Consider the following 26,864-nt stretch of genomic DNA (forward strand, 5'->3'; position numbering starts at 1 on the left):
GTTCCCTTAGAATACCTGTGATTCATCTCCAGTCTTATGTATAGTCTCTTTTTAGTCCTAAAAGGCTACTGGACATCACAGGTGAATAGGTAGATCTTTTGATGCTTTCTTCGTAAAGCACCTGGCACTGTGGGCTCTGATGCGAGGAAACCAGATAGTGAGATATAAATCAGTAGTTCAGGAATGACTGGGGATTTAATGCTCGCTAATGTTTGGAGGCTTTAGCTACTGACTGTGATTTAAGATCATCATCTTCCTCCCTGGAATGTGATATGGGTTTGTTGATGAGTACTGATGAGGTCCACAGGGTTCCCCCAAGGAAAGGAGCTACAGAGGTGCAGAGTGCAACTTCTCCAGGACAGGAGCAGTAGTCCTTGAGTGAGGTCACTTATCACCTTGGGACCAGGCGTCTCTGGAGTAAGCTCCTAATGCCCTTTCATAGAAATCAGAGAGTCATAGAATGCTTTGGGATGGAAGGGACCTTTAAAGGTCATCTAGTGCATCCCCCTTGCAATTGGCAGGGACATCTACAACTAGGTCAGGTTGCTCAGAGCCCCATTCAGCCTGTCCTTGAATGTTTCCAGGGATGGGGCATCTACCACCTCTCTGGGCAACCTGTTCCAGTGTTTTACTACCCTCATCATGAAAAAATTTCTTCCTTCTATCTAGTCTGAATCTCCCCTCTTTTAGTTTAAAACCATTACCCCTTGTCCTATCGCTACTGGCCCTGCTAAAAAGTCTGTCCCCGTCTTTCTTATAAGCCCCCTTTAAGTATTGAAAGGACGCAATAAGGTCTCCCCACAGCCTTCTCTTCTCCAGGCTGAACAACCCCAGCTCTTTCAGCCTGTCCTCAGAGCATAGGTGTTCCAGCCCTCGGATCATTTTTGTGGCCTCCTCTCGACCTGTTCCAATGTGTCTATGTCCTTCCTGTGCTGAGGACCCCAGATCTGGACACAGTACTCCAGGTGGGGTCTCACCAGAGCGGAGGAGCAGAATCACCTCCCTCGACCTGCTGGCCACAAAGGTTCTCTTTCAAGAGAACCTCACATCAGCCATGGCAGAGAGGAAGTGGGAGAGCAGGCTGGGGGAATAGCAGTGGAATGTGGTTTTATCTTGTTTGTCTCATCTCATTGGGAAGGATGGGGGGGGAACCCCAGTCCTCTAAAGGAGTGCACAGTGCCCTGGGAGAGAGAAATATGTTCATTATCACCTCTGCCAGCCCCAGCCCACATCCTGTGAGGGGCATGGCTGTGCTGGGATGTGGCTGACCCAAGGTGCCTGTGCAGGAGCTGATGGAACAGTCTGGGAGGAGCCCTCCTGGGGCTGGGGAGTGAAAGCACACACTTCCAGCCAAGGTGTCAACAGGCACTGGAGGAATAGGATAGCCATGGAAGTGTGTGTGTGGGGTGCGGCATCTGGCACCCTTCCCCTTAGGAACAGGGGAAGACCGAATAAAATGAAAGGAGGAAGGAGGGCTGGTGTGTCACCTGATCTGTATGTGCTAGCTCATGCGGTGCTGGTTACCTAAGCAGCTGTGTGTGGTCACATTTCTCTCAGTTGAATACATGTGTCTCTCCATGGTGTTTATTTTCTTTGTCTTTTTGTTGCTGAAATGTCAGTTTGCTCTTGGACATGTTGGCAGACCAGCTTGTGGCTGCTCAACTTTCTCTCTTCCCCTCAGGGTCTGGTGTCCCTCATCACATGGGCAGAGGCAAATTCCCAAGCCCTGGCTGCCCACCACAGGCATCCTCTGAGCCTCTGAGGCTGGCGCATCTGGCGGTGGCTAGTGTTTACCAAAACCCTTAATTGTACCTTAGGCAGAGAGCACTGATTTACTCCTTGCTATATTTATCTTGTGTCTAGGACTGCAAAAGAGATGGAAGCGTAGCCTTTCATGCTGTTTGTTGCAGAGAGATGGCTTGTTTGTAAGGCAACTCTGCAGTTGGGCTAGTGGATAAAGCATTGTAGATGTTCAAGGCTGACCTGCAAAGCATGAAATCTCTCTGCTGAAATTTTGGAAGCCGTGAAAGCAAGGAGTGAGGTCCAAGAGAAGCACCAGTAGCAAGAGGCATTCCTGATTGACTGGCTTGATGGAGCAGTCCATTTGTATTATTTTTTTATTATTTTTTGTAGTTTAATTTCTGGTCAAAAGTATGTTATGATGTTCAGAGAAGCATCCAGGCCTGGATGATTCTGCTGCTAAATGAAAATAGGGTCTGCTGCCCAATTCTGGAGCGTTTTCTCTCCTGCAGTGGATCGGCCCTTCTTCAGCAATGGGGATTTAAGGCAAGGTAAGACAATGGTGGTGTCCTCTGGCTGCATCGCACCAAGGCAGCATCTCTGTTGTGTTGCGGTACAGTAACATGGTGAAATCCATGCAGAGAGAGCCCTTTGCCTGTGATTGCACTATAGACAGCAATATTTTGAAAGTCCATGAGTTTAGAGGCTGCTTTCCTAAAGAAGGTGAAACAAAGATCTCGGCAGGTCTGTGCTCAGGTGAGGCCTGCCCTCAATGCCAGAGGAGCTGCTTCAACACACAGGAACAGTGTTGCTTCCCATGAGCCCACGCTGCCCAGGTATAATGTGCCTGGAAACTGTGCAGCTTTTCAGCTGGCTATGGCATGGTGATGTGCAGGGAGCTGGACTTGCTGTGCTGTGGCTGGGGTGGCTCTGGGGCTCCTTGGGGCAAGCTGGTCTGAAGACATTGTAGGGAATTAGTGTGTAATGCAATCTGTGCCCTGCCTTATTTAAGAAGCCTAGGAAAAAGATGGACACCTCCCACAGGTGTTTGCAGGGATTGGTGCAATTCTTCCTTCTTTTAGTCTGCCTGCTTACCAGACCCAGGTGGTAACTCTCTTGAAGACTTTGCTGCTTTGATGGTTCCTTCTGCCAGGCAGGAGCTGTTGCAGTGACCTGCCTGGGAGGCAGGAGGCTGAAGAGCAAATACAGCAATACCATTGGGAACATTGCTTTTGCCTGGCGACTGCTTGGTGGGGAATGACCACAGACCTTCAGGTATGGAGTAACCCCCCCATTTTGGGGGGACTCAAGTAGTGAGTTGGGGAAGAGTGAGTGTTGAGAGGGCAATAGTGATGGTAGGGAGGAGTCCAGGAAGGAAAACGTAGCGGAGGATCGTGGAAGAGTTAACACTTTTATCTGAGATTCCCTGCACTCTCCCAGGAGGGTGAGCATCCAGTCCTTCTGCCTTGCTTTTCACTCTGCACTGCCAGCTGCTATTAATACTTCAGCATGGGTGTTAAAGCATGAGCAGAAAGCCTGGGGAGACTATGCAAGGGATTTCCGACAGTTTGAGACTTTCAGGCAGAAGGGTTGAGAGCCAGCATGGAGGAGAGCCCAAATAGGGGCTCTCCTTAAAGATACATCCCTCCACGGGAGGGGATGAGACAGAGGGAGACTCACATAGGCATCATCTCAGGGGGCTGTGTTGGCTTGGGGCAGGAGGGGAGATGCCCTGCTGCTGTTTCAGCAATCCCCTGCTGCAACTGTCATACACACTTCTGGGTGGTGATGAACCCTGTGTCCTGGGCATGGTCTTTGGCTTGGAAAAAGTAATAACTTGGGAGGATCTGCGTTTCCTTGTGTTGAACAAATAAAGGCTTTCATAAGAAATAATCAGGTAGGAGCAAAACAGTGCTTGGCAGCAGATGTGGAGCAGCCAGGAGTGGTGGTCCAGGGCAGGGCAGCTCCATGTCTGCCCAGCTGGCAGAGGGGGATGGAGGAGTGGGGAGGCAAAGAAAAAATAACTGGCAAAGAGCAGGGCAGCAGCATTCAGAGGATAAGTACCTCCCTTGGAAAAGAGGGCCATCTCTTTGGTTTGTTTTTTTTTGTGTTTTGTTTTTTTTTTTTTAACTGAAAAAGGAGAATTTTAGCCAGCACTTTCTTCTTCCCCATCCTCAGGGCTTATATTAAATGTAACTGCAAGGTTCTCAGAGCAAACAGTGGAGGCTCAGATACTGTCATCTGCTGGCTGGGTCCAGCCTGGGGGTAAACGGCATAGAGGGAATATAATGGAGTAACACTTGATTGCACTGTTTGAGTTTGGACCTGTATTTCCTCATGTGGAAATGCTTCACTGAACGTAATTTGATTTAGGTGTGCTCCGCTCCGCTGCACTGTCCGTCCCCTCTGCACTTTCCTCCCAGCTTGCTGGTGCTGCAGATAGCTGTGCTTGTGAAAGAACCAGTTGAATCCCCATTTTTCCTGCCTCTCCAGGCCCTAGAGGTCTTTGGGTGCTCTGGCTGCTTCCCAGCACCTTTGTCAATGCAATTTGAACCTCTGATCTCTGCATGGACTTGCAGCATTCATCCTTTCCAGCTCGCTCAGCAGCAGGGCTGGGGTTATGCAGTGATACCTGGCTGGCTTGCTAAAAGCGTGGTAGAATTGCCCAGCTGTGACTATGGGAGCCAGATATAAAAGAAAACTCTTCTGTTGGATGAAATGCCACAGGAACATAATTACAGCATAAACCTAGAGAGGCAGACAGGGAATTGCAAATAGGATCTACCTGAATACCTGCAGGCATCTGTACTACAGTGGCTGCTGCTGTGGCTGATGACAGTGTCAATAGTCCTAAAGTCCCTCCTGGCTGCTCACCAATGTCTCGGGCTCTGTGGCATGTCCATGGTCGGGGTGAGCTTGTGCTGTCTTCACAGCACCTTCCTTGCTTATCTACGTGTTTGTGCACAACAAGCAGTTTATTGCTTAGCAAAGGGCTTGGGTGGTGTTGGGCTAGCCTAGGAAAGGTGTGAGAGAGAGAAAATTCAAACTGAGCCTGGATCAGGGTTTGGTTTACTGTTGTGATTTCCTTCCTAGCTTTCTCTGCACCTGGCAGTGCTTCCTGCTGGCTGCCACCCCTGGTAATGTTTAAACCTGCGAGGTGGGTGAGGGAAAGCATGTGCACCCCTGTGCCAGCCTCGGCAAGCACGGGGTGATGGCGGAGCAAGGCTCCTGCTTTGTTTCAGCTTGTTTGCAAATGGAAATTGGGTTTATCTTTATGGCAAATAGCGGTGGTTTCCTAAAAGTTGCTCCTGCCTCTTCCCTCTCCTCATGGCTTTGCCAGAAGACAGCCCTAGTGGGCATTGAACCCTGAGAAGACAGCCCCAGCCAGGGGAGAGTCTTCTCTATCCCCTTCCCAAACCCTAAATGTGCTTGACTTTCCTCCCTCAACCCTTTTAACAGTAGTATTAGAAAATGCAGTATATCTTATCTATATAGACTTGTACAATGCACAGACCACCAAATAGCCGTTTAAAGAGGCATGTGGTGAGCTTCTCAAAAACCAAGGGGGGTGGAGGACCCCTACCCTGTAACATGCAGGTCACTGGAACCGTGCCTTTGAAGGGACCAAACCCTGATGTTGGCATCATAGGCACAGCACGGCTGAGCACCGACCTCTCAAATGCAGACACCCCAGTGCCACTGCTCCCTGCGGTGGTGGCAGGAGTGCTTTGTGAGCACTGTTTCAAATGGAGGCACACAACTGTACCTTTTAAAGGGAATCTGTTCAAATTTGCTTGAGGACTTGACGTCTGAATGAGAGCATCTACCTAGAGGTCTTATGAATTTAAAGTTCAATTGCATTAGTCATGGTTGGGATTCAGTTCCCTGAGTGCCTCATGGTGATCTGCCCCGTGAGAAGAGATGCCTTTGCTTTGTCCCTCCTGACCACCTGGGTCTCGATGGGTTAAAGTCTACAAAGATGTGTGCTGCCCCCATCCCTCCTTCCTTTCCATTCACCTTCTTCCTTTCTTGATACTTCCCGAGTTTTTTCCCTTCCTCTCCAGCATCAGAAGCTTGGCAATAAAGGCCGCTCAGTGGAGGCAGTGGACTGATTTTGTGCTGCATGGGGCTGTGCAGCTCCCCTGGGTCCTCGCTTTGTGTTTGGCACCTTCAAGGCCTCAGACAGGAAACATGGTTTTGGTCTGTGCCTGGGAAAACATTGCTTATTGTCCTCTCTCTAATGTCTTAGGCACTGGCAGCAGGAACATGCAAAGCTTTAATAGCAAATAGAGAAAGAACAGGAATTTGGGAAGAAATCTAAACCTCCCTGCCCAGGGAATAACACACTAGGGATTGCAGAGGAACTTCCCTAATGGATGGACTGTCCTGGGGCTGCCTCCTACCAGCTCTCTGCCATCTCTTGGGCAGTGGGGGTGCTGGCCTGACTGCCCTGCTTGGCGTTAGCTGTGTTCCTCCCTCTGGTTTAGTGACAGTGACTCTCCATCAGCTGCTGTATGGGGAAACATGCATGTTTGCTGGGATTTTTCATATTGAAAAGCAATGCAAGGTAGGTCCAGGCTGTCCAAAGGTCCCAGCAGCACCTGGAGTCTTCCCTTGGAAGCATATTCATCTAGTCAGGAAACAATTTGTCCTTCTGCCCATGCTATGGGGGGAAGTACCAGGCTTTGTCACAGTTATCACACTTGTGATTTTCCATGTGAAGTGTGAGAATTTTGGGGCAAAAAGTGTCACGTGTACCATGCTGACCACACGAGTGTCCTGTCAGCACACTTGGCCTGCACAGCAGCTGTGCCATCCCTGCTAGTGTCTGCCATCCCTGCCTCCAGGCTGCAGGAGGGATGGCTTGTTTGCCAGCTCTGGGGATGGAGGCTGTGCCCTTGCATCTGGCTGGGTGACTCAGGCTCCGCACTATATCAATAGGACTTGGCAGTGGATGACGCGGGAGGGTCACACAGGGTGGTTTGGGAAGCACGGGCACCGTCTCAGCAGAGGTGCTAACGCAGTGTCCTTGCTGCCTGCCCTGGCTGCCAGCCAAGTGGAAGTTTCCGAGCAGGCCAGCCTGTTGCTGCAGCCGCACATCCCTCCATCCTGGCTGGGGAGAGGAGGCTCTGGCGACGGGTTCTGCAGGGCTGCTCTGCTCCCTCTGCACTCCTGTGCCCTGCCCGGGCATCACAGGGAAGGAAAACTGCTCTCAAATCCCACCTTCTCTCCACTGTGGGACCCTGGAGAAGACCAAGGACTTCTTCCCAGGGCAGAGACTTTCACTATCGCTTTAGGGCTGGCTGCAGAAATCCTCCCCTTATCGCTGTTTTGCAGAGGGGAGGAAGGTGAAGCGGGGGCTCGGTGCCAGGGTCAGCATGAAGCTCTCCAGCGGGTTGCACAGGGAGAGTAAACATGTGTGGCGCTCGGGTCCTGCCTGGTAGCAGCAGCAGCCCGTGATGCTGTGCTGGGAATGAAGTCAGCCTTCATCAGCCAAATAGTTTATGCATGAATCGAAACTTCAGACCTGGCAGGGTGGGGGAATGTGCAGGATCTGTGCGCTTTTAAAATGCTGGAGCCAAGGAAGGAGGAGGGGATAGAGGAAATAGCAGGAAAATAAGACTGGGGAAGCGGGGAGAGATTTGAGAAGCTGGATGAGTTGTTCGCTCTGTTATTGCGAGGAGCCAAGTTCCTTAAGCATCTCCTGGTGGATATTAAGAGGGAGCTGTGGAGGCTGGAGCGTTCCCCTGGACACTCGCATGCTGTAGCTTTAAGACTGTTTTACAGAGGACTCGGGATTTCCAGTTTTCCTGTGCCTGGTGGAGTATTTCAGGGAGTTACAGGATTTTTCGGGTCATGCACCCCCTTTTTCTTTTTTCTTCCTTCTTTCTCTTTTTCTCTTGCTCTTTTTCATTTCAAAGAGACAAAGCTACTTCAGTTTGGAGCACAAACATATGATCAGCACATGGAAATGTGGTAATTTGGATGCATTCATGATTGCAACAGATTGAAGAAATTAGACCAGACAAAGAGCTTTTTTTGGAAGAGGAGGAGGCAAAGCAAGGAGGGAGGGAAAGAAGGGGACACCACCGAAAAAAGGGACGGCTGTGACACGCGGATGCTAAATATATCCCGTAGTAATGGAGAGAGACCGGATTTCAGGTAGGCTATTGATCTTTTAATATGTTGTATTCTGCCTCTGCTCTCCTACCTTTCCAGCAGCTTCTGCATGTTAAGAAGAAACAGCCATGCTCTGGGTGGATTTCAGCCGATTCCTTTATTTCTTTTTTTGCAACACTTCCTTTCTGTATTTTTTTTTTTTATCCTTCTGAGCCCTCTAGACAGAAGGTGGTTCCAGCAGAAGCTGGCGGGGGGGCAAGGGGGGAAAAAGAAACTGCTTTCTAGGTCTGGATTTCATTTGAGTCTCTCTCTTCCTCCCCCCCCCGCCTCCCCTGCTCCCATGTGGCGCACGGTGCGGGGGGATGAATGCTGAGCCTGTTAGCTGAGAGCTGCAAGCTGGGGAGAGGGAGGAAAATAGCCGAGCTCTTGGCATGGAGACGCATTTCTGCTCTGAAGGTTGGCTCCTGAGTTTTTGTGTGTGTGTGTGTGTGTGTTGTGGTTGAGCTTTCTCTGCTTGCCAAAGTATCTTCCCCTGGCTTTTGCCCTCCCATCTTGCCTGCCTGGCCGGGCAGGAGCTGCCAGCGTGTCCTGCTGTTCCTTGCGCAACGCCAGAGCTGGTGGCTAGTGACCTGCTGGCGTGTGCTTTACCTGGCCACTCGTGGGGGTGTTCGAGTAGGGGGAGGATGGAGGGCGGTAAGCGGAGGAATGAATAACTCCATTTAATTCCTTAGCTTCCCTGCAAATCCCGCCTAATGGTCTATGTCTGACTGGTTCCAGAAGCTGCTCCTGGGTGCCTTGAGCCGTCGGGGAACAATGTTGCAGTGAGCTGCTTCTGGGATGGCCGTGACTGTAACTGTATGCAGGGAGAGGGGACAGGCGGTGCAGTGTCACCCGTGAGACTTGTTCTCTGCATGTATGAGCGGGACGGCCAGGATCAAAGAGGGAAAGTAAGGGAGGGGGTGTGTGTGCCAAAATTGGCAGACCAGTGTGCTGCAGCCCAATCGTGGGTCTCCCTCCTCCTGCCCCGCATGGCATGGCGCAGCTCGCCCTCCTCCGGCACGGCAGCCCTGGGGGAGGCACAAGGCCTCTTCTCCTGGGCGTTCCCAGCTGGCTGCTGGGCATCGGCACTGAGAGGGAAACCACAAGGATGAGAGGAAATACTCAAGCCAGGGTGGAGCAAAACTGTGGCCAGAGAAAGCTGCTCCCATGGCTGGTCTGTACCAGACCCACAGGGCCCAGTCCAGGGATGTGCTGAGAGCACCCGGTGCCCCTGGACAAGGGCTTACCTGCAGGATCATCCTCTACTCCTCACTGCCTCTGAAAAGCGTGGATGGCACCTTCTCATCCCTCTCTCCATCTCTCTTGCTCACGCTTTGTCCTCTGGTTTGAGCCACTTCAAAGCATTCCTGAGAGCGGCTCATAACTCGGAGTCTGGTGGGTGTTTCAGCAGCACAGGGCTTTGGGCTGGATAGTCTCTGCTGCTGTGTGCAGGCCTCTGCTAGGCAGGGATGGTTTGGTCCCACTGTGGTTTGGCCTTTTACATCTCCTGTTACATCCTCAGTGCAGTGCTGGGTCCCTTCTGTCCGCACAGAGGTAGTGCGGGGCTTTGCAAAGGGTTGCTGGTGAGAAAGGGGACTCCCTAGTGATGTGATCTGGGGCTCTTTGTTCCAGAAAAGCATCCAAGGTGGGTTTTTCTCAGCCTTGAGCTGCACATCGTGTTCAGCTGCTGTGAGGAGCACAGAGCCCTTGTGCCCAGGCTGGCTGTCACTCGCTTCCAGGGCATGCAGGACCCAGGGACCACATGGGCAGGAAGACCCCGGGTGAGTGTCTTTGTGCAAAGATGCAAGAGCTGTTGCTAACCCCTGGGAGCACGTTTGCAAAACACTGATATCCAAGTGTGTATGTGTTCCACTAACCTCTGCTGGAACCGGCTTTTCTGTGGGTGGTTGAGATGTGGCTGAGCTGTGGGCAGGGATGCAAGCAGCAGGCAGGGCACATGGGTGGTGTAAGCAAGCATGGTCTGTGCCTTCACCTAAGGCAGTTGTGCCCGGGGAGCTTCATGTGGGATGCTGAACACAACCCTCTCTGCCCTCGCTCAAGCACGAGTGGGTCATGTCCTGTGTGGGACCCCAGAGCCATGCCCACCGTTTCCATACTGTTTCTGATATGCGGCTCTGGCATGAAATATGGGATGGGGGAATAGATGGGCAGAAGGGCTGGTCTTCGGTCTTCTCTACAGACCCTGGCTTGGAGGGATCAGCACAGGCAGGGAAAGCTGCTCAGCAGGGCAGCAACAGAGGGAGTGCAAAACCCACACGTGGGGACAGAGGAAAACTGCGCTCGAGGAGATCTGGAGCACAAAAGTGACAATATCACCAGGTCACGCTGTTGACTCCCAGGTCCACGGCACAGTATGGATTCACAGGGCGAACCACTGGGCTCACAGCAGTCCTGCCACTGCTGGCTCATGAGAGGGCTGTGCCAGCCGATGTGCCTGGGGGTCTCATGGGGCCACAGGCTCTGGCACTGCCGTGCTGGTGGAGGAGAGGAACAGGGAGCAGAGCCTAGCCTGACCCAGGCTCCTCCCTGCCGTGGCCATGCGGGCAGCAGGACAGTCAGGGCTCTGAGTTTAGTGACTAACCAAAAGATGACTCAGATGAAAGCAGATGTGTGCAGCGCTGGGGGCCATATCCCAGTCACTGTTCTGGCCCTAAACATGCTTTTAATTAATACTCTGCTGTGGGTGGGAACAGCTGACTCCTAAGCTGAGTGTGCGGCTGCAGGATGGGGTGAGGGCACCCCAGGGTAGGTGGGAATTGGGCCTGGCCTCTTCTTTGAGGGCTACTTTCCCACAGCTGCTAGAGCTCAGCCTGTCCCGTGGGGTGTCCTCTGCCCAGGGAGAGCTCAAGCTTTCTCGCCCAGAGCAGTGTCCCCAGTCCAGGATCTGGTGATGACAAGCGCCTCGTGCTTTGGAGGAAGGCATCAAAGGTGCGAGGTGATGCTGTAGCTCTGTGCCTGGTTCACTGCCTGGTCCGGGACAGTAAGGGTCTTCCTTGGTCTCTGTAACAAGGTACCAGTCTCAGGTGGTGCCTTTGGGTGCTAGTATAAGAAACAATCTCATGTAATCTGCTAGTCCCTTTTAATCTCATTAAACCATCTCTCGCACGTTTCCACAAGCTCTAATATTGCATGAAAAGCCATAGCTCTAAGTTAATTTATTTCCAGACATCCTTCTCCAATGGTTTTGGGGCCAGGGAGCTGTGCTCCGGGGCTGCTGTGCTCCTCACATCTGCCGCTGCTCTCTGCCTTGCTAGATTGCTTTGGTGGCAGTGGCCTGGAGATGGCTCTCCTGTCTTTCCCTAGTAGATGGCTCTTTTGACTGGTCTAGATCTTTCTACAAAACCTTAATTGTTGATGCCACGGGGGCCCTTTACCCCTTCTTAAAAGGGAAGGAAGGGCCCGTAGCACCCTGCGCAGTGGGGGTTCAGTTACTGCGATGGTGGGGTGACAGGATGGGTGCAACCCTGATGAAAAGGGAGGTCTGACCTCCCAGATAAATTATTACTGTCACCTTTAAAATTGCACTGTGAAAACTCATTTTAAGAGTTTTATTATTATAAGTAGGTAATTGTAACATTTGACTGCAATGAGTGGCACATGTTGGGCAGGGCCCAGCAGCGGGCAGCTGGGAGTGCTGTAGGTGCTTGCAAGCAATCTGCTGAATTCCAGCAGGAAGGATGAATTGTTTATTAACCCATTGGCGATCATTCTTAATCTTTCAGTCGTATATATTTCTACTATGGATATGTTTGCATGTGCATATTCGTACAGAGTTTAACATGGTTTTATACATCATACTACACACCCAAATGATTCGAGCCGTGAGGAGACAGCCCCTGTTTGCAGCATGCGGCTTTTGGAGGCTGTGCAGGCAGCAGCGCTCAGACTAAATGCATCAAGGCAGAGCATCTTCAGTGGTCCTCAGAGCCGCCTGGGAAGTACCGTGTGCCTGGACTAAGCAGTAGGAAAGGAGAGTAGGGACCCTTTATGTGAATGCTAGAGGTGTGAAGGGTTTTTGGGAAGGGAATGTTCTTGTTTCTTCATTTTTTTTTTTTTTTTAATAGAAGTTAATCTTTAAAATGCATGTAGCGGGGCAGAGAGGCTAGGGTTGCTTCCAGTCACTCTAGCTATCTCTTCTGTCGCAGGTTTCTTGGTGTCCCTGTTATTCCTAGGAAATGGCAGAGAAAAGCCCGACGTTTCTTTTTAGTAGTCTTCTCACAGCTATACATCTTCTTTTACCAAATGTTTTTCTTTTTCCTCTGGCTTGCAGCATGTCACTGTGTGGGACACCAGATCGGGCATTTACAGTCTTGGATGGTTCTACCTTCTGTTAGATCCCGCTGTGTTCATCCAGCCCTGGCACCCAGGGATACCTTCCTGTCTGTCCTGCCTTTGCTGGTAGCTGTTGGTCTGTCCTTAGCCCTCCCTTCTGCTGTCAGTGTCCCGCTGCTTATGTCCCTGCCTGGTGCTGACCCCCATAGTTTGCTGTGGTGTGCAATGCCCTGTCCCCTGAGGCCATGGGCTTGTGTGCTATGTGCTGTAAGAACCGCCTGCAGCTTTTTTCACTCGAGTTTCTTTTTCAAGCATTTACTTTCATCCTAGATGTTGTGTAGTAACATGTTGTGACTGCAGGTTTCAGCTCATTTAATAGTAGGTCTATGCAGGCCCTCTCTCAGGGAAGGGTTTGGGTTTCAGGAGGCTGCGGAGTTGCCTCTGCAGACGCTTGTGTTCGCAGCGTGCTCCGTGCTGCTCCCAGCCTGCTCTTGGCTGCCCACACCTGCCTGGCCAGCGGATGCATTCCTGCAGTTGTCTGAGGCATGTCAAGGTACAAAGCGTTATCCGTTTCCTGATGTCTGCTCTTAAATCTGCTGGAATTTCTGCTCATCTCCACTAAATACAATCCTGTTGTGGGGCACAACTCATCTCTCACCTGACAGCACAGGTAATGCTTCTCGACACCGCTCTGTTGAACTTGGCTAACCCTGGGGCAGGAGCTCCTTTGCTGCCTGCCCTCCTGCTTCTTGCTGGATGACTCGGAGCCTCCCAGCAAAGCGATTCCCATGCTGCCGGGGTGAGGGAGGATGTTTCTCATGCAAGTCAGGGCGCTTCCAAGGTCCAGCATACCATAATGCTGAGTGGGAGCAAGTACGTAGTTAGGGAAGTATGTCTGGGTCAACACATGTCTTCTGTTGCCTTAATGATCTCAGAAGCACAACATCTATGTTCTATTGGCTTCTCCATGTGGTACTTGCAGCTGTAACTAATGGACAGAATAATTTGTTAGAGAGCAGCAATGCCTTGTGCTGTGAGCACTGTAGTTGGGCTCAGGGCTCTGCAGCCGGTCCCTGGCATCATACGGGCAGTAGGGAAGGTCCTGATGGGCAGCAACTCCCATTTCAGGGACAGTCTGATACCTGAGAAAATTTAGGTGAAATTTCTTGCTCTGCCCCAGATTTTCTGTAAGTCCTTAGGAAAGGGCACTTGTGCTCCCATTACCCTTTGGTTTTGGGTAAGGATCTGGTGTTTGGGTCTCTGTGCTGAAGCTCTCTGTAGGCGAAAGGGGGATCGCAGCAGTGCCTGCCTGGGGGGGGGGGGGTGCGGGGGCGGGGTGGGGGGGGGCTCAGAAGTGCAGCTGGAAACTTGAAGCTGTTCTGACCAGGCAAAGGGAGTCATGGGTCTCTAAAATGGGTGTTTGCTTGGGATCCGAAGCTGTTCCACCCAGACTACTAGTGTTTGGCTACTCTGAACAGCTGATGGAGACAGCATGCTTTACATACATGCTTAACCAATGTCCATGGACAATGACCCCTTTACACTGAGTTTCTTGGGTTATTCCCACTGCTTCTTCCCAACAGCTTCTGTTTGCAAGGGCAGCTTGCTTCCTAAGCACCAACACTGAAAATTAATTTCCCCATGGTCATCTCTGAGTGGGATATGGCACCCCCTCTGCCTGTTTTCTAGCACTTCAGGCTGCTGCTGTTATATTTATTTGTCCTGTGCTAGCACCTGGGTACCATGTCCCCGGCATAGGAAGAGCGTGAGCCCTTGCTGCTGCATGGAGCTGCTGTTTGAGTGGCAGGTGAAGTGAAATAGCCCTTCAGAGTAACGTTCAAAAGAGCAATGGGATGCTGATGCCAAGAGTGTTGTTAGAGACTTATAAACAGCTCTGTTTTGTGGCTTAGTGGAAAATAGGCATGATTTTACAGGTGAACAAAATGCATTAGTTTTACAAGCAATAATCACGCAATAAACCTGAAAGTGCTTTTTTTCATAGAATCATAGAACAGCCCAGGTTGGAAGGCACCTCAAAAGATCACCTAGTCTAGCTTTTCGTGGGAAAGGAAGCCTAGATGAGATTATCTAGCACCATGTCCAATTGCATCTTGAAAATCTCTAGCGATGGGGACTCTACAATGTCCCTGGGGAGGTTGTTCCAGTGATTGATTGTTCTCACTGTAAAATATGTCTGTCATATCAAAATGAAGATCCCCCCCCCCCCCCCCCCGTTGGCCTGGTCCATGTCCATGTGAAGTTGCTGCTACATAAACAGATCTGTATTAATTTTGTGATTACATCATTACCAGATATCTTATGAACTAAAGCAGCTGTTCTTGGAGTAAATTCTGGTTTCCAGTGAAACCAATTTGGGGAGTGATAAGCATGATTGCTTGGATGCAGGGTTTGTGGGGGAGCCTACCATTAGCTGGGCAACGTCTCCAGGTTGCAGCTTTGACCCTGAGCTGGCAGGAAGGTTGTAGCTTGAGGCTGTGGAAATAAAGGTTTGTTGGCATTTCACTCCTGGCTGTCTGATCTGGAAAATTAAACCATATCATCGAGACAACCATGTTTGATCTCTGACACGCTGGAGCAGAAAAGTACTCTTATTTTGGTTGTTTTGTTGTCTGAAATGTTGATTTTTTTTTTTTTTTTTTTTTTTTTTTTTCAAAATCCTGTTTGGTTTGGAGAAGTGGGGTCAAGGCACAGCAGTGTGGTAACCCTCTGGTGTGGCTGCTAATGAAGGTATTGGTCCATAGATTCAGAAGTGACTCTCTCCCTGACTCCCCCCGTGCTGTGCTCTCCCTCTGTGGCTTCCCAACCTGGGGCAGCATCTGTCTATGCCTGTGGCACCCCCTTGCTGGCAGCCCACCCCTCTCCTTTCCTTCTTGATGAGTGCAGGACATGCTTTTTTTTTTATGAGTTTCGGATGCTTTTTCTTTCCAGGGCTACCTGCTTCAAGTTCTTAGTCATGGTGCTGGAGCAGGGGCTGTGGTGATGTAGGTGAGACCTTGCTGATGGGGAGGGAGGCTGACATGGGGGGTTTTGGGGCCGGGGGCTTGTGCTCGGTAGGTGCTGGGTGTTTTCTGGGCGCCTGATCCCTTGTAGTGGCAGGGAGCACCAGGCCTGCCCAGCATACACAGGATGGAGGGACTTACAGTGGCTGAGCATCTCTGATGAAGCCAGAGCCTTTGTCAAGGGTAATGTGTGTTTAAGTCCATCTAGGTGGTTTAGGGGGACAAATGGAAAGAGCTAAAACCCTGAATGCTTGGTAGGGATGCTTGCTTTGAAGAACACCTAGGAAGCTGGAAGACAGCCCCTGGGGAGTCCAGTGGTGTGAAACTGCAGGTTGGGAAGCGCAGATCAGAACTTGAACTCAGGCTTTTGAGCCCAGGGCCTGTTTCTGCTTTACCATCAGATTGGTGAGAGTGACTGTGTTGGGCAGAGCTGCACAGCGGTGTGGTGCACAGCGGTGCACAGCTGCTTTCGGTGCCTTCGGGTCTGGGACTTTGTCCCTGTGCCACTGACTTGTGTGAGCTACAGCAAGTCATGGACTCTGTGCATTTTGCTGTCTCAGAGATGTTTGCTTGGACTTTGAGGTTCGAGCAGGTCCTTATTTGAGATTGGGGAACAGTCTGGTCCTGTGTGAGGGTCTGTGTCTCTGCACCTTTCTCAGAAGCACCTGGTGCTGACCAGTCTATGAGCTGTTGTACCAGCTGGTCACTGGCTCTACCCAGTCTATAACCAAGACTTTCAAGATCTCATCTAAGCAGTGCTGGAAATAGAGCATCGTACTGCTGGCACCCCACTGCCTGGCCTGGTGGGAATTGTGGCTTGGGAGGCTCATCCCAGACCACGGTGGTGCTTTCTCCTGCCCAGGAGTGTTTTGTGTGGACCGCTCTGTTACTGATGATGTTGTGACAGTGCTGTAGGGACCCCAGCTCTGGTCAGAGTTTTTGGGTGATGTCTGCTGTGAGTATACCTGGAGACAAGGTCCTGATGACTTGTACAGCCTTGTACAGAGTGAATTGCCTGGGGCTGCACAAATGATCAGCATCAGATCTCCCACTTCCCAGTCCAGAGACCTGTTTCCTTGACTACACTGCCTGTATAGGAGAGAGAAGAGGCTTTTTTAACTGGTTCAGCTGGTCTTTGCAAACCTATACTCTGAAAAGAGTGCTCCAGAAACTCCCTGCTGCTTTTTTAGCACATATGTGGAGGGGATCACTGGGTAAGAATCATAGAATCTGTTTAGGTTGGAAAAGACCCTTAAGATCATCAAGTCCAACCGTTAACCCAGCACTGCCAAGTCCACCACTAAACCATGTCCCTAAGCACCACATCTACCCATCTTTTAAATACCTTCAGGGATGGGGACTCAACCACTTCCCTGGGCAAGCCTATTCCAGTGCCCTGTACAGGGGGATGATCACTGCCCTCGTCCTGCTGGCCACACTATTCCTGACACAAGCCAGGATGCCATTGGCCCTCTTGGCCACCTGGGCACACTGCTGGCTCATATTCAGCTGGCTGTTGATCAAGACCCCCAGGTCCTTTTCTGCCAGGCAGCTCTCCAGCCATTCCTCCCCAAGCCTGTAGCGTTGCATGGGGTTGTTGTGACCCAAGTGCAGGACCCAGCACTGAGCCTTGTTGAACCTCATACAGCTGGCCTCGGCCCATCGATCCAGATCCCTCTGTAGGGCCTTCCTAACCCCCAGCAGATCAACACTTCTGTCCAACTTGGTGTCGTCTGCAAACTTACTGAGGGTGCACTCGAACCCCTCATCCAGATCATCAATGAAGATATTAAACAGAACTGGACCCAGTACTGAGCCCTGGGGAACACCACTTGTGACCAGCTACCAACTGGATTTAACTCCATTTACCACAACTTTTTGGGCCCGGCTATCCAGCCAATTTTTTACCCTGCGAAGCGTATGCCTGTCCAAGCCGTGAGCAGCCAGTTTGTCCAGGAGAATGCTGTGGGAGACGATGTCAAAGGCTTTGCTAAAGTCCAGGTAGACAACATCCACAGCCTTTCACTTGTCTGCTAAGTGGGTCACCTTGTTACAGAAGGAGATCAGGTTAGTCAAGCAGGACCTGCCTGATTATTATTACCTGACTAACTACCTTTCATAAACCCATGCTGACTGGGCCTGATCCCTTGATTGTCCCGTACATGCTGCGTGATGGCACTCAGGATGATCTGCTCCATAACCTTGCCCAGCACTGAGGTGAGGCTGACAGGCCTGTGGTTTCCTGGATCCTCCTTCTGGCCGTTCTTGCAGATGGGTGTCACATTTGCTAATTTCCAGTCAACTGGGACCTCCCTGGTTAGCCAGGACTGATGGTGGAAAGAAGCATCTTGGTTGGCTTCACTAACTACCTGAATGCCTCTGAAGAGTAGGTACCTGCTGGGGCCAGATGACCGAGGTCTGTGAACTGACTTTGCAAGACCCCAGAGGGGATCATCCTGCATTTCAAGTGAGGTTACCAGCAGCTGTCTGCCAGCAATCTTGGTCACTGGTTTCCAGTGGGCTAAGGGTGGGTATCGTCATCCCCGAAAGCTTCAGTCTTACATCTTTCTGACTCACAAGTCTTTCGCTCCCAGTGACTCATCCCCATCCCCAGGGGTGCATTGGGGCTGGGAAGGGGGTGCCCATGGGCCGGGCAGGGATGACCTGCTGCTGGCACCTTGTGGGACCCCCAGTCCCGAGCACAGGGCAGGGATATTCAGCCTGGGGACGTGGCGGTGGTGGAATGCGCTCTTGGGACCGTGCTCCTGCGGGTGGGGGTGGGGGTGGGGGTTGCTGCCCGCCGGCCAGGAGGGGCAGGGGATGCGCTGGGTGCTGCCCCTTTCCCTGCCAAAGCCCAGCTCTGGCGGGGCTGGCGCGGCCGGGGCCGTTAGGTGGCGGTGTCCCCTTCCCGGCCGGCTGCCGCGGCGCAGCGGAGCCTCCGGGGGGGGCAGCGGGGCTGCCGGCCTCCCCCTGCCCCAACCCTCTGCCCGCGGTCGCATCGCTCATCCCCGGCGCTTGCGGGTCCCCCAGGAGCTGCCTGCGCCCGTCGGCTTGAATTTCACCTCCAAAAGCAGGCTGCGGTTGCGTTCGGCTGTAAAAAGGCAAATAGCTGCTGAGGATTACAGCAGAGGATAGTAAATTCCAATACACAGATATAGAGAGGGATTTTATTTGGCGAAAATAGATATTTCTCGCTATGTTGCTAAAAGCATCTGGCTGCCCCTCTCCTAAACAGATCTGCTTTTTGGCACAGCTTTTGTTTACCACTGAGTCAGGATTTAAGCTGCACCGAGAGGGAATGATCTCGTGGCAATTAGAAAGCGGGGCTGTTGGAGTCCTTTTCCTGCTCTTCTACTAAATTGCTTTGTATCCTTGCATAAATCATATAACACGTGTGCTCTAACTTCCTATATGGAAAATGAGGTAGATACTTTCCGCTTTTCATAGGCACTCCAGGATCTTCTGCTAGACAGCTGTGAGGGATTTGTCATGACAAAGGTGGGAATTTGACCCCTTTGAGATGCCAGCACCCCTGTGCAGGGCTGGGATGAGGCTCCCTATGGGGTGGAGGCAATGGCCGGTGCTAATCTGAGATGTGGAGCTGGAGAGTAGCTGAACATCAGGCTGGAAACATGAATCATTCTCACAGGATCTATCTCTGCTGGGGAGCATGGGCCAAAGAGCAAGCATATGGGATTGACTCGCAGGCCGCGATGTCTATCCCTTGCTCACCGCGGGCATGGCGAATGCAGGCAGAGCTTCCTCCAGAGGGACTCTGGTGCCGAGCAGTGCAAAATCACCTGCTGGTGCCATGTTCACAGCCAGAGCACCACCAAATACCAGCTTGTGGTCTCTTCTCTGCTCCACTCATTAGCCAGAGCTATCTGACTCTTCTCTGTTCGCTGAAGAGGTAGAAGGGCACATAAACCCATTTGTCCTTTTCTGCTGTCTTCGGCTGATGACCTTTAGCTGAAGTCTTTAAATATTGCCCCCTCTCCCCCTGGAGATGATCATCATCTTCTGGTATGGGCCTGCCATTTCCCCAGTTTGTCCCCCTGATTCCCCCTCCCCAACCCTGAAGCATTTAGCAGTTTTGCTTTCTTGCTTTCCTTCTCCCCCGTGGCTTCCCTCAGCTCCATGAGGTCAATGGGACTTGGAGCAGCAAGGCTGGAGCTGCCACACCAGAAATGCTCACCAGGAGGGCTTGTGTTTAAATAAGTGCTCACTGATATATCAGGATAGAGGCAAAGCAGGCAACCTTGAGAGCAGGTGAAGTGTTGGGCCAGGATGGGATGGTCTTCAGCACCTAAAATATTTACCCTTTCTTTCCTCTCTCACATTCTCCACTTCATTCAAGTGGAGAACTGGTCAAACCCAACTTTAGCTGCCTAAAAAGGGCTGGCTGACGTCTGTATTGACAGCTGCTCTCCAGGGAAGGGGGCCCTGTTGGAAACTGCCGTGGCTGGTGAGCAGTTGGTTGGTTGTGTTTTGGGGTGGTTTTTTTCCAGAAAATGTGAAAAATTCCCAATGGATGGAGAGGGAAAGTGAACTATGGAAATTGTGTGTCTCGTGCTCTCAGTTCAAACACGCCCTGGGGAAGGCATATCCTCCATAAGAGGAACAGCAGTGTTGGCCACCAACCAGGAAACCCTTCCTTCCCTGCTCCCCTGTGCAGCAAGAGCTAAGTGCCGCAGGCAGTGTTTCCACCCAGAAAGGCTGTTCCTGGTTCCTCTTCTCGTACCTCTTCACCCCTTGGGACACCACTGGAGTGTCCTGTTTAAGTGCAGGTTGTGCTCGGGGGCTCTCTCCCCTTTGCTCATCAGTTTTTTCCAGCAGACTGGTGTTACTGATAGTACTGGGCTCTGCACCCAGGCTATTCGCTGGTTGTGCTGTGAGAACGTGGGGAATGTTGCTGGATCTTAAGTAATGCCTTCAGCGTTGGCTGAGGTACGTGGTTTGGATGCCTGCTCCCAGCCTTGCTCCGAAATGATACAGTAAGAGGTATGTCACAGCATTGGTCATTGCTTGGCTCAGATACACACATGCACCCTGGGCTGTACTGAAGCTGGGTTGCTAAAACTGGCCTTTTATCTCGTAGTCGATCCCCAAATTGGTTCAGACCCACCTCTGGTGTCCTCTACTTGCTTCTGTTGCTGCTCTGCATCCCCCTTGCTGTCTCGAGGCTGCTCAGAGAGGGGACCCTTTGTCTGCAGCTGGAGAGGAAACTTAGTCTTGCCCTGTACAAAGGCAAGAAGGGGACAGCCAGCTGCGCAGGGGACCGAGGGGCAGAGAAAGGGGAAGCGCAACAGTGGGCGATGCAGAGGTGGTTTAGTTGTAGAGGCTGAAGGGCTGCAAGGCAACTGTGTGGATGGGAGCGCCGCAGACCTGGGGGAAGAAAAGATGGAGTATTTTGGAGAAAAGGACCTGAGAGGCAGAGGGAGGGGTATCGGAGGGCTTTGCAGCAGCAGGGGTGGGGACTCAGTCTGAGCTCTCCCTTTCTTGGCTTGATGCCTTCCTCCCCCTCCTCTCACTGTGTATGGTGTTTCCTCTTGCAGGACAGCAGAGACCCGGACCCTGCTCTGTCTCTGGTAAAGCTCAGGCTTGCCTGCTCACCCAAGCTTTGCTCATCTGCTAGACCTTGTGCATAGCAAGAGGAGGTTTGTTTTGCTGCTGGTTACCCCCAGAGCAATGAAGGTCCCTCTGTGAATCTAAACAACGGGCAGACAGCATGGCCCCTATTTTTCTGCATTGAAAGAGTTCATCATACAGCACTAAGTAGCCATCAAAACTGAGCAACTTATTCCTTTTCTTTGATAAACTCTCTCTTGTACAAGGCTGCACGTTGTCTCAGTGGCCACCAAGCACCCTGTTTCTGGTGGGAGCCCCTCTGTGCCCTGGCAGCAGCGAGCAGCAAGCATTGCACAACATAAATCATGGGAAATCCGGTTCTGTGTCGGACGTACTGTTCAAAGGCACCTTGGTTTTGCTCAGGACATTCTGCTGACAGATTTTCCCATAAAATAAAAAGTGCTAGCTGTTGACATACAAATCTATCCAAAGCGTAAGCTTTTACTGTCAAATTTCACTGCTGCTGGCTTAAAATCCGGAGGACATGGCGGTGTAAAACCAAGGATAGCTTTAGGGGGCAGAAGTTGTTTGAACTTTAGCAGAAGTTCACATTGTGTTTTGAGTTGAAATACAGGTTACTGCTTCTCCCAGCTACAGTGATAGCTGCATTCCTTCAGGAGCCGATGCACGGTCCCCTGTGCAGGAGGAGCCAGGGAAGGACGGGCAGAAGCAGAACTGTTCCCTAATTGCCTCTGGCCATCTTGGAGAAGCCTTTTGAGTTAATTGAGCTGTCTCTCACGCTTCCTTCTCTGTTTAAACAGTAAATAGAAATCTCATTAAACTGTGTAGGTTGGCAGTGTCTGTGGGATGTATAGAGTGTGACATTATGCGCGAGGATGGCTAAGGTGGTGTGTGAGGCCTGGAGGCATCACCTCCATGTGAAGCCCATGTACCTCTGCTGTTCCCACCTCTGCCTATCCTGAGGTCCTCAGCTCCCAGTGACTGTCACACGTGTCCCTCTGATTGCTTTAGGTCTTGGCTCCCAGGTCCCTGACTTCCCTGTTCATTGCCTCTTGGATGGTTTAAGGCTTTTTCTTGTTTTTAGGAAAGCTAATTCATGTCAAGAGCTGCCAGTATCTGTAAAGCTGCTCTCTGAGGCCAACTGTTGCTCACAAGCAAGTATGAGATTTTTTTAAAGCAGATATGTCAGATCTATCATCAAAAATAGCCCCTTCGTACCCCTTTCATTTATATTGCATGGACGTAAACAATAAAGCCAAGCTGGTTTTCAGTCCTTTTCCTGACTTGGGAAAGAAACTGCTTTAAAAAAAAAAAAAACAACAACCTGGTGTTTTCCAGCAGAGATGCAGCATTTGCTCTGTGGGGAGCTGGTCTCTCTCAGGAAGCGCTGGAAATGGCTAATTGGATTTGATACCTTGCTCATCAGCTGTATCTGTTGTGAACAGGAACATCTTACATTGCAAGGAATTTACTGTTTTCCATTTAAATAGGAAGTTGCCCTTTGAATATTAAGAGTTAAAGGCAGATTCTCGACTGATGTGGGCTGTCAGAGCTCCACCAACTCCAGCAGCTGAAAGTGTATTCCCTCACAAGCCTGCTGTGCTTGGCGTTTTCCTAGGGTTATATAAACATCCCTGTTTTATAGATGGGGCCAGGACATGCAATCTGCAAATTTCTGACGGTCCCTTGCAAGATGCAGAGCTGCACCAGAAGCTTTGGCAGCCCCGTGATGTTGGGGAGGGATGGGAGCCACCTTGGGCAGAGCAAAGTCGTCGGGATCCCTCTGCAGGGTGTGTGCTGTGGCTTTGGGTCAGCCCAGCGCCGGCTGCTGCTGAAGTTGTTGGGAGCTGATTCAGACACCGCAAGAGGCTCAAGCCAGCAGGCTAGGGTACCTGCACAGCTAAGGTCGTCCTTAGGTGTTTTGATATGCTTGTGTGCCTCCACCTGAAGCCTCTCACCTCCTTGTGCCTTCCTAATCTCCTCTTGCAGATGCGACCGTCCATTGGTTTGGGATGCTGCAGGAGCTGGACCTGCACACCTGCAGCACCACGATCAGGTTTTTCTCTCTAGGAAGGCATAGGAGTTGAGGTTTATCTCCATGCTGGCAGGCAAAGGAGGATGCCACACTTCTGGGAGCTTCTGGGGGCTGGGAGGAGCGGGAAAGTGGAGAAGCAGGACGTGAGCTTTGAGGAGCTGCATTTCATGGGTTTGCCTTAAATCCAGGGCACTTTGAGATTTCCAGGGGCCCTAGGGAAGGAGAGTAGCAATAAATCTGGGTCATAAATAACAGCCCCTTGTCCTTCTAGTGATTTCTGATGCGCTATGCTTTTTTGACAACAAATGCAACAACAGGCTGTAATCCACAGGGGCTTTTCTTGGCTCTCAAGCTGAGAAAGTGCTCGCTCTAAGCAGGCTTGGCTGCAAGGAGCTCCCAGCTCTGAGTGTGAAGGTCAGAGGGGACAGGAAGCAAAAGCACAGATAACACATTGTAGGGCTCTTTCATTCCTAGGCTGGGAGGTTTTATTGTCCTCAAAATTGAGCTCCAGGAAGCTTGATGAGTGATGCTGTGGCTGCTCCTACGGGACCTTCCAGTGCTGCAGCTCCAGGAGAGCTGCACAGCTCCCTCAGGAGAAGCACCTAAGGGAAATGCAGACCAAGTACACCCTGTAAATGCCTAACAGGTCTAACTGCTGGGGCTGGAAATTCATCCTTGGGTGACTGGTGTGGGCTGGGGGAGCCCTTGTGATAGAAGATAGACAGACATCCAGTCTGTCTTTGGATGTGGCTGAAAGACAGATTTATCGTCACGTAAAAGATCAGAAGTGGTAATGAGATGCAAAGAGGTCCTCATCTTTAGGATGGGAAACTTTTCAGGAAGCCCCAGACAGTGTGGGACATCCAGAACTGTGCCTGGCTTGGGAATTTTCTCCCTTGAAGATGCCCAGTTCGTGCCCTGCTAACCATCCTTCTGCTGTATAACGTAACAAACTGACCGCTGTGTCCCTTCCACCTCCAGTCAAACCTTCCTAGGCAAACCCCTGGCTGTGCCGCGGTGTGTAGGTGCTGTGGCTAGTTCCAGTTGCTGTTTCCTTATAAGATGAGGGTTTTATTCACTTTATTCCTTTGTCAGCCTTCCTTGAGTTTTGTCAGCTCTTCTCTCTGTTAGCTAGAAGATTGCTAGACGTAGAAGGAAAACACCACGTTCAAAATGCCTTTTCAATGCCTAATTTAGGAAAATAAAGAGCATTGTTTGATAGAACCACTCTGCGTCTGAGTAACACGCATCGCTAGGGGTGTGTGGAGAGAGACTGCCTGGTTCTCAGGATGGGGATGGGTTGTCTTCACATTCTTGTCTGCAGATCCTCAACATATCTGGCATGCGAGAACTGGGCTGGACTATTTGCCTTGTTTAGTGACTGGAAGCAATCCAGCCTGCCAGTTCCTGCAAGCTCATCCTGTGGATAATACTGATCCTTGTTCAACTCCCACGCTTTTGTGCCTTACAAACGGGTAGGGAAGACTTTGCAGACCTTGTACTGTGCAGGGATCCCAGCTGATCGCTGTGGAAGGCAGCATGAATATTCATCGTGCTGTGGAGCGCTTGCTCCATAGTTTTAACAGAATGTTTATTATTACATAGGAGCGACCATGAAAATCATGGCAGGTTGTAGCTGGTCAGCACGTGCAAATGATGTAGGGTTGGTAGCAATAACTAAGAGGAAGGGCTGTTTCTTTGAGCTCAGCAAAGTGCCTTCACAAGTGCACTTACAGGAGTTTAACTTCTGCTGACGTTGTCTCCTTCTCTGCTAGGACGAGTGTGTGGTTTCTATGTTCTTGTGCAGTTGTGAAGCTGACTGTAATCAACACATGGTTGACTGATCTCAGAGACCAGGAACTACGCAAACCTGCATTTTCTCAAGCAATCAGCAAAGCTGCTGAGCAATGCAAATCAAAGCGACAGCCAAGTCAAGACCGATCGGCTAGAGATGAGCCTGTAGGCTTTATTCTCGGACTGCACCAACGTGACTAAAAGCAAATCCAAGTGTCCCAAACCAAATGTTATCCTCAGCAGACCTAGGACAATCTGATGCTGTTGCTGATGTGTTTGTATCACAGCTAATGAGCAGCTTGGCATGGTTGGCGAGGCTGTTCCTTGTCCGCAGAGCAGAGCTGGGACAGCCCCTCCTCTCCGGGAGGTGCAGAGGGGATGTGGTGTGCAGGACGGTCTCTGTGAGCAAGAGGTGATGTTGGCTTTCAGTGCTAGGATGTCCCCTGGCCTTTCTGTCCTGAGTGACAGCGGGGCGCAGATGTGTCACCTGGATAGGGTGGAGAAATGGGTCTCCACATCCGAGCGTTTGTTTCAGCTAGGCTTCATCAAAGCTGCGAAACACTGAAGCTTTTAGCCACATCTGACGTGAGGGTGCTATAGCTATGCGACGCTGCTGGCCTCCATCTGTGTATTAAACTCTGATGAGGGTGTTTAATGAAGACAGGATGGAGGTTTCACTGAAGAGCAGGACAGTGCAGAACAGAGTGGAATTTGTGAGCGAGCCCGGCAATTCTGCCTGCGCTCCCGCCTCACCTAAATCTGTGGATATATAGAAGATAGATGAGGTGAGCAGATTTTGGTATGAATGTGGCTGGCAGCAGACGCAGATCGTGGGTTAAACATGTGCGTTGCAAGAAAGGGGCTTTCTTGAGGCAGACAGAGAGGTCTGCTGTTGCCGTGCAGCCCTATTCATCTCCAGCTCTGATGCTAACATCATTATCAACGTGTTTATATGAAGCTTGGCTGCAAAATGGCTCATCATCCTCAAGTTTTTTCAAGCGAGTCTGTAGCTTTACTAAATACTCCTTTTATTGTGCTGCCAGGGGCTCTCCCAGAGGCCAGTAAAGGAGGTGGCCTGTTTGGCTACAGTGATATCTGGACCGGAGGTTCAATTCCCATGTGTCTTAAATGTGTCTGCAGACTGGCAAGCAGCCAAGTGGGCACCTCTTTCTCCAAGTAATTGACTGCTCATGTGCAAATCAGCCTCTAGCTGCTTCTATGATGCCTGGCTCACCAGAGTTGCATGAGAACACGCCTCTGCCATCACGCTTGCAAACCTGGCTGAGTGCCCGGGCTGTGCAGGGAATGGCGAGGACGGGGGCAGCCCAGCCCAGCCCTACTTCTGCATTGGGCCACCATCCTTGGCTCTGAGTGAGCACCTAGAGCTGCTCTGGGCTGTTAACATTTCTCTGCAGTGTAGGAAATAGCTGTCCGTCCTCCAGCTGGCAGGCAATGCCCTCCTAAGTTACAAGCAAGCGTTGTGGAGAAGACTTGTTTGGAAATCACCTACAGAAGTGGAGCCGGAGCTGCAGATGAGATGTCCCTGGCAGGGGATGTGCAGCCCTGCGGCCAGAGGGCCAGAGCTGGTGCATCTGCGGAGTCATTAAGGGTCCTTCTTCTCGTGGGAGGGTGTTGCTGATATGTCAAGGCTTGTGTTTCTGCAGAGGAGTGCTCCCCAAGGCACTGGACCGAGGCAGCAGGGCAGTTTTATTTGATTCTCGGGAATGTCGTCTGGTCGTTAAACCAACCAAATTGGTGGTACTGTGGTGCAAGGGGATTTTTCTGGAGTCTGGGGGGAGAAGAAACGTACATAAAGACAGAGCTCAGGTCTGGTAGTTTATTCCCTTGTGTTAACATAAACACGGCTGTGTTGGTCTGCCCTGTGATTACTTGCCTGGGAATAACAATATCCCTTGAGCTTATAGACACTGCCAGTCCCTGCTGAACGAGAAAGGCTGATGCTTAATGCACGCAACACTTTTCTCCTGTCATTCCTTTATAAGGAAAAACATTTCAGATTTTGTTTCTACCTTACTTCAACTTCTCCTAAACAAGGGCAGTTTAATTCTGTTGGTGGAACATCTAGTCTAATACTCCCTGACCTGGTGTGGTTATTACAGGCACTAGCGCTACAAATTAAGATGAAGTATTAGCGAAAAGTCAGGACGGTGAGGCTGAGCTCACCAGAGAGCATGCAAGGTGGGGTGATGAGCAGAGACAGCTTGCCTGCAGTC

The 26,864-nt window shown here is 51.1% G+C and overlaps 1 protein-coding gene across 6 annotated transcripts in view; it reads left to right on the forward strand.

The window, feature by feature from the left end:
• Window positions 1-26,864, forward strand: part of SEPTIN9 (septin 9) — a 142,586-nt gene that overhangs the window by 31,529 nt on the left and 84,193 nt on the right. Inside the window, exons 1-2 of one of the 6 annotated variants that reach the window (XM_087750593.1) lie at window positions 7,132-7,902; window positions 9,532-9,680. The exons of 2 other annotated variants lie outside the window; for them this stretch is intronic. In XM_087750593.1, coding sequence (XP_087606719.1) covers window positions 9,662-9,680 — 19 coding nt within the window. In that variant the 5' untranslated portion in view covers window positions 7,132-7,902; window positions 9,532-9,661. Of the gene's footprint in view, window positions 1-7,131; window positions 7,903-8,180; window positions 8,317-9,531; window positions 9,681-26,864 lie in introns of those variants that run through there. 3 more of the 6 variants (XM_087750591.1, XM_087750590.1, XM_087750589.1) reach the window with 3 other exon arrangements.

The sequence above is a fragment of the Nipponia nippon genome, unplaced genomic scaffold (assembly GCF_047370975.1).
Source record: "Nipponia nippon isolate SJK-2023a ecotype South Korea unplaced genomic scaffold, ASM4737097v1 scaffold_14, whole genome shotgun sequence".
NCBI classification, from domain to species: Eukaryota; Metazoa; Chordata; class Aves; order Pelecaniformes; family Threskiornithidae; genus Nipponia; species Nipponia nippon.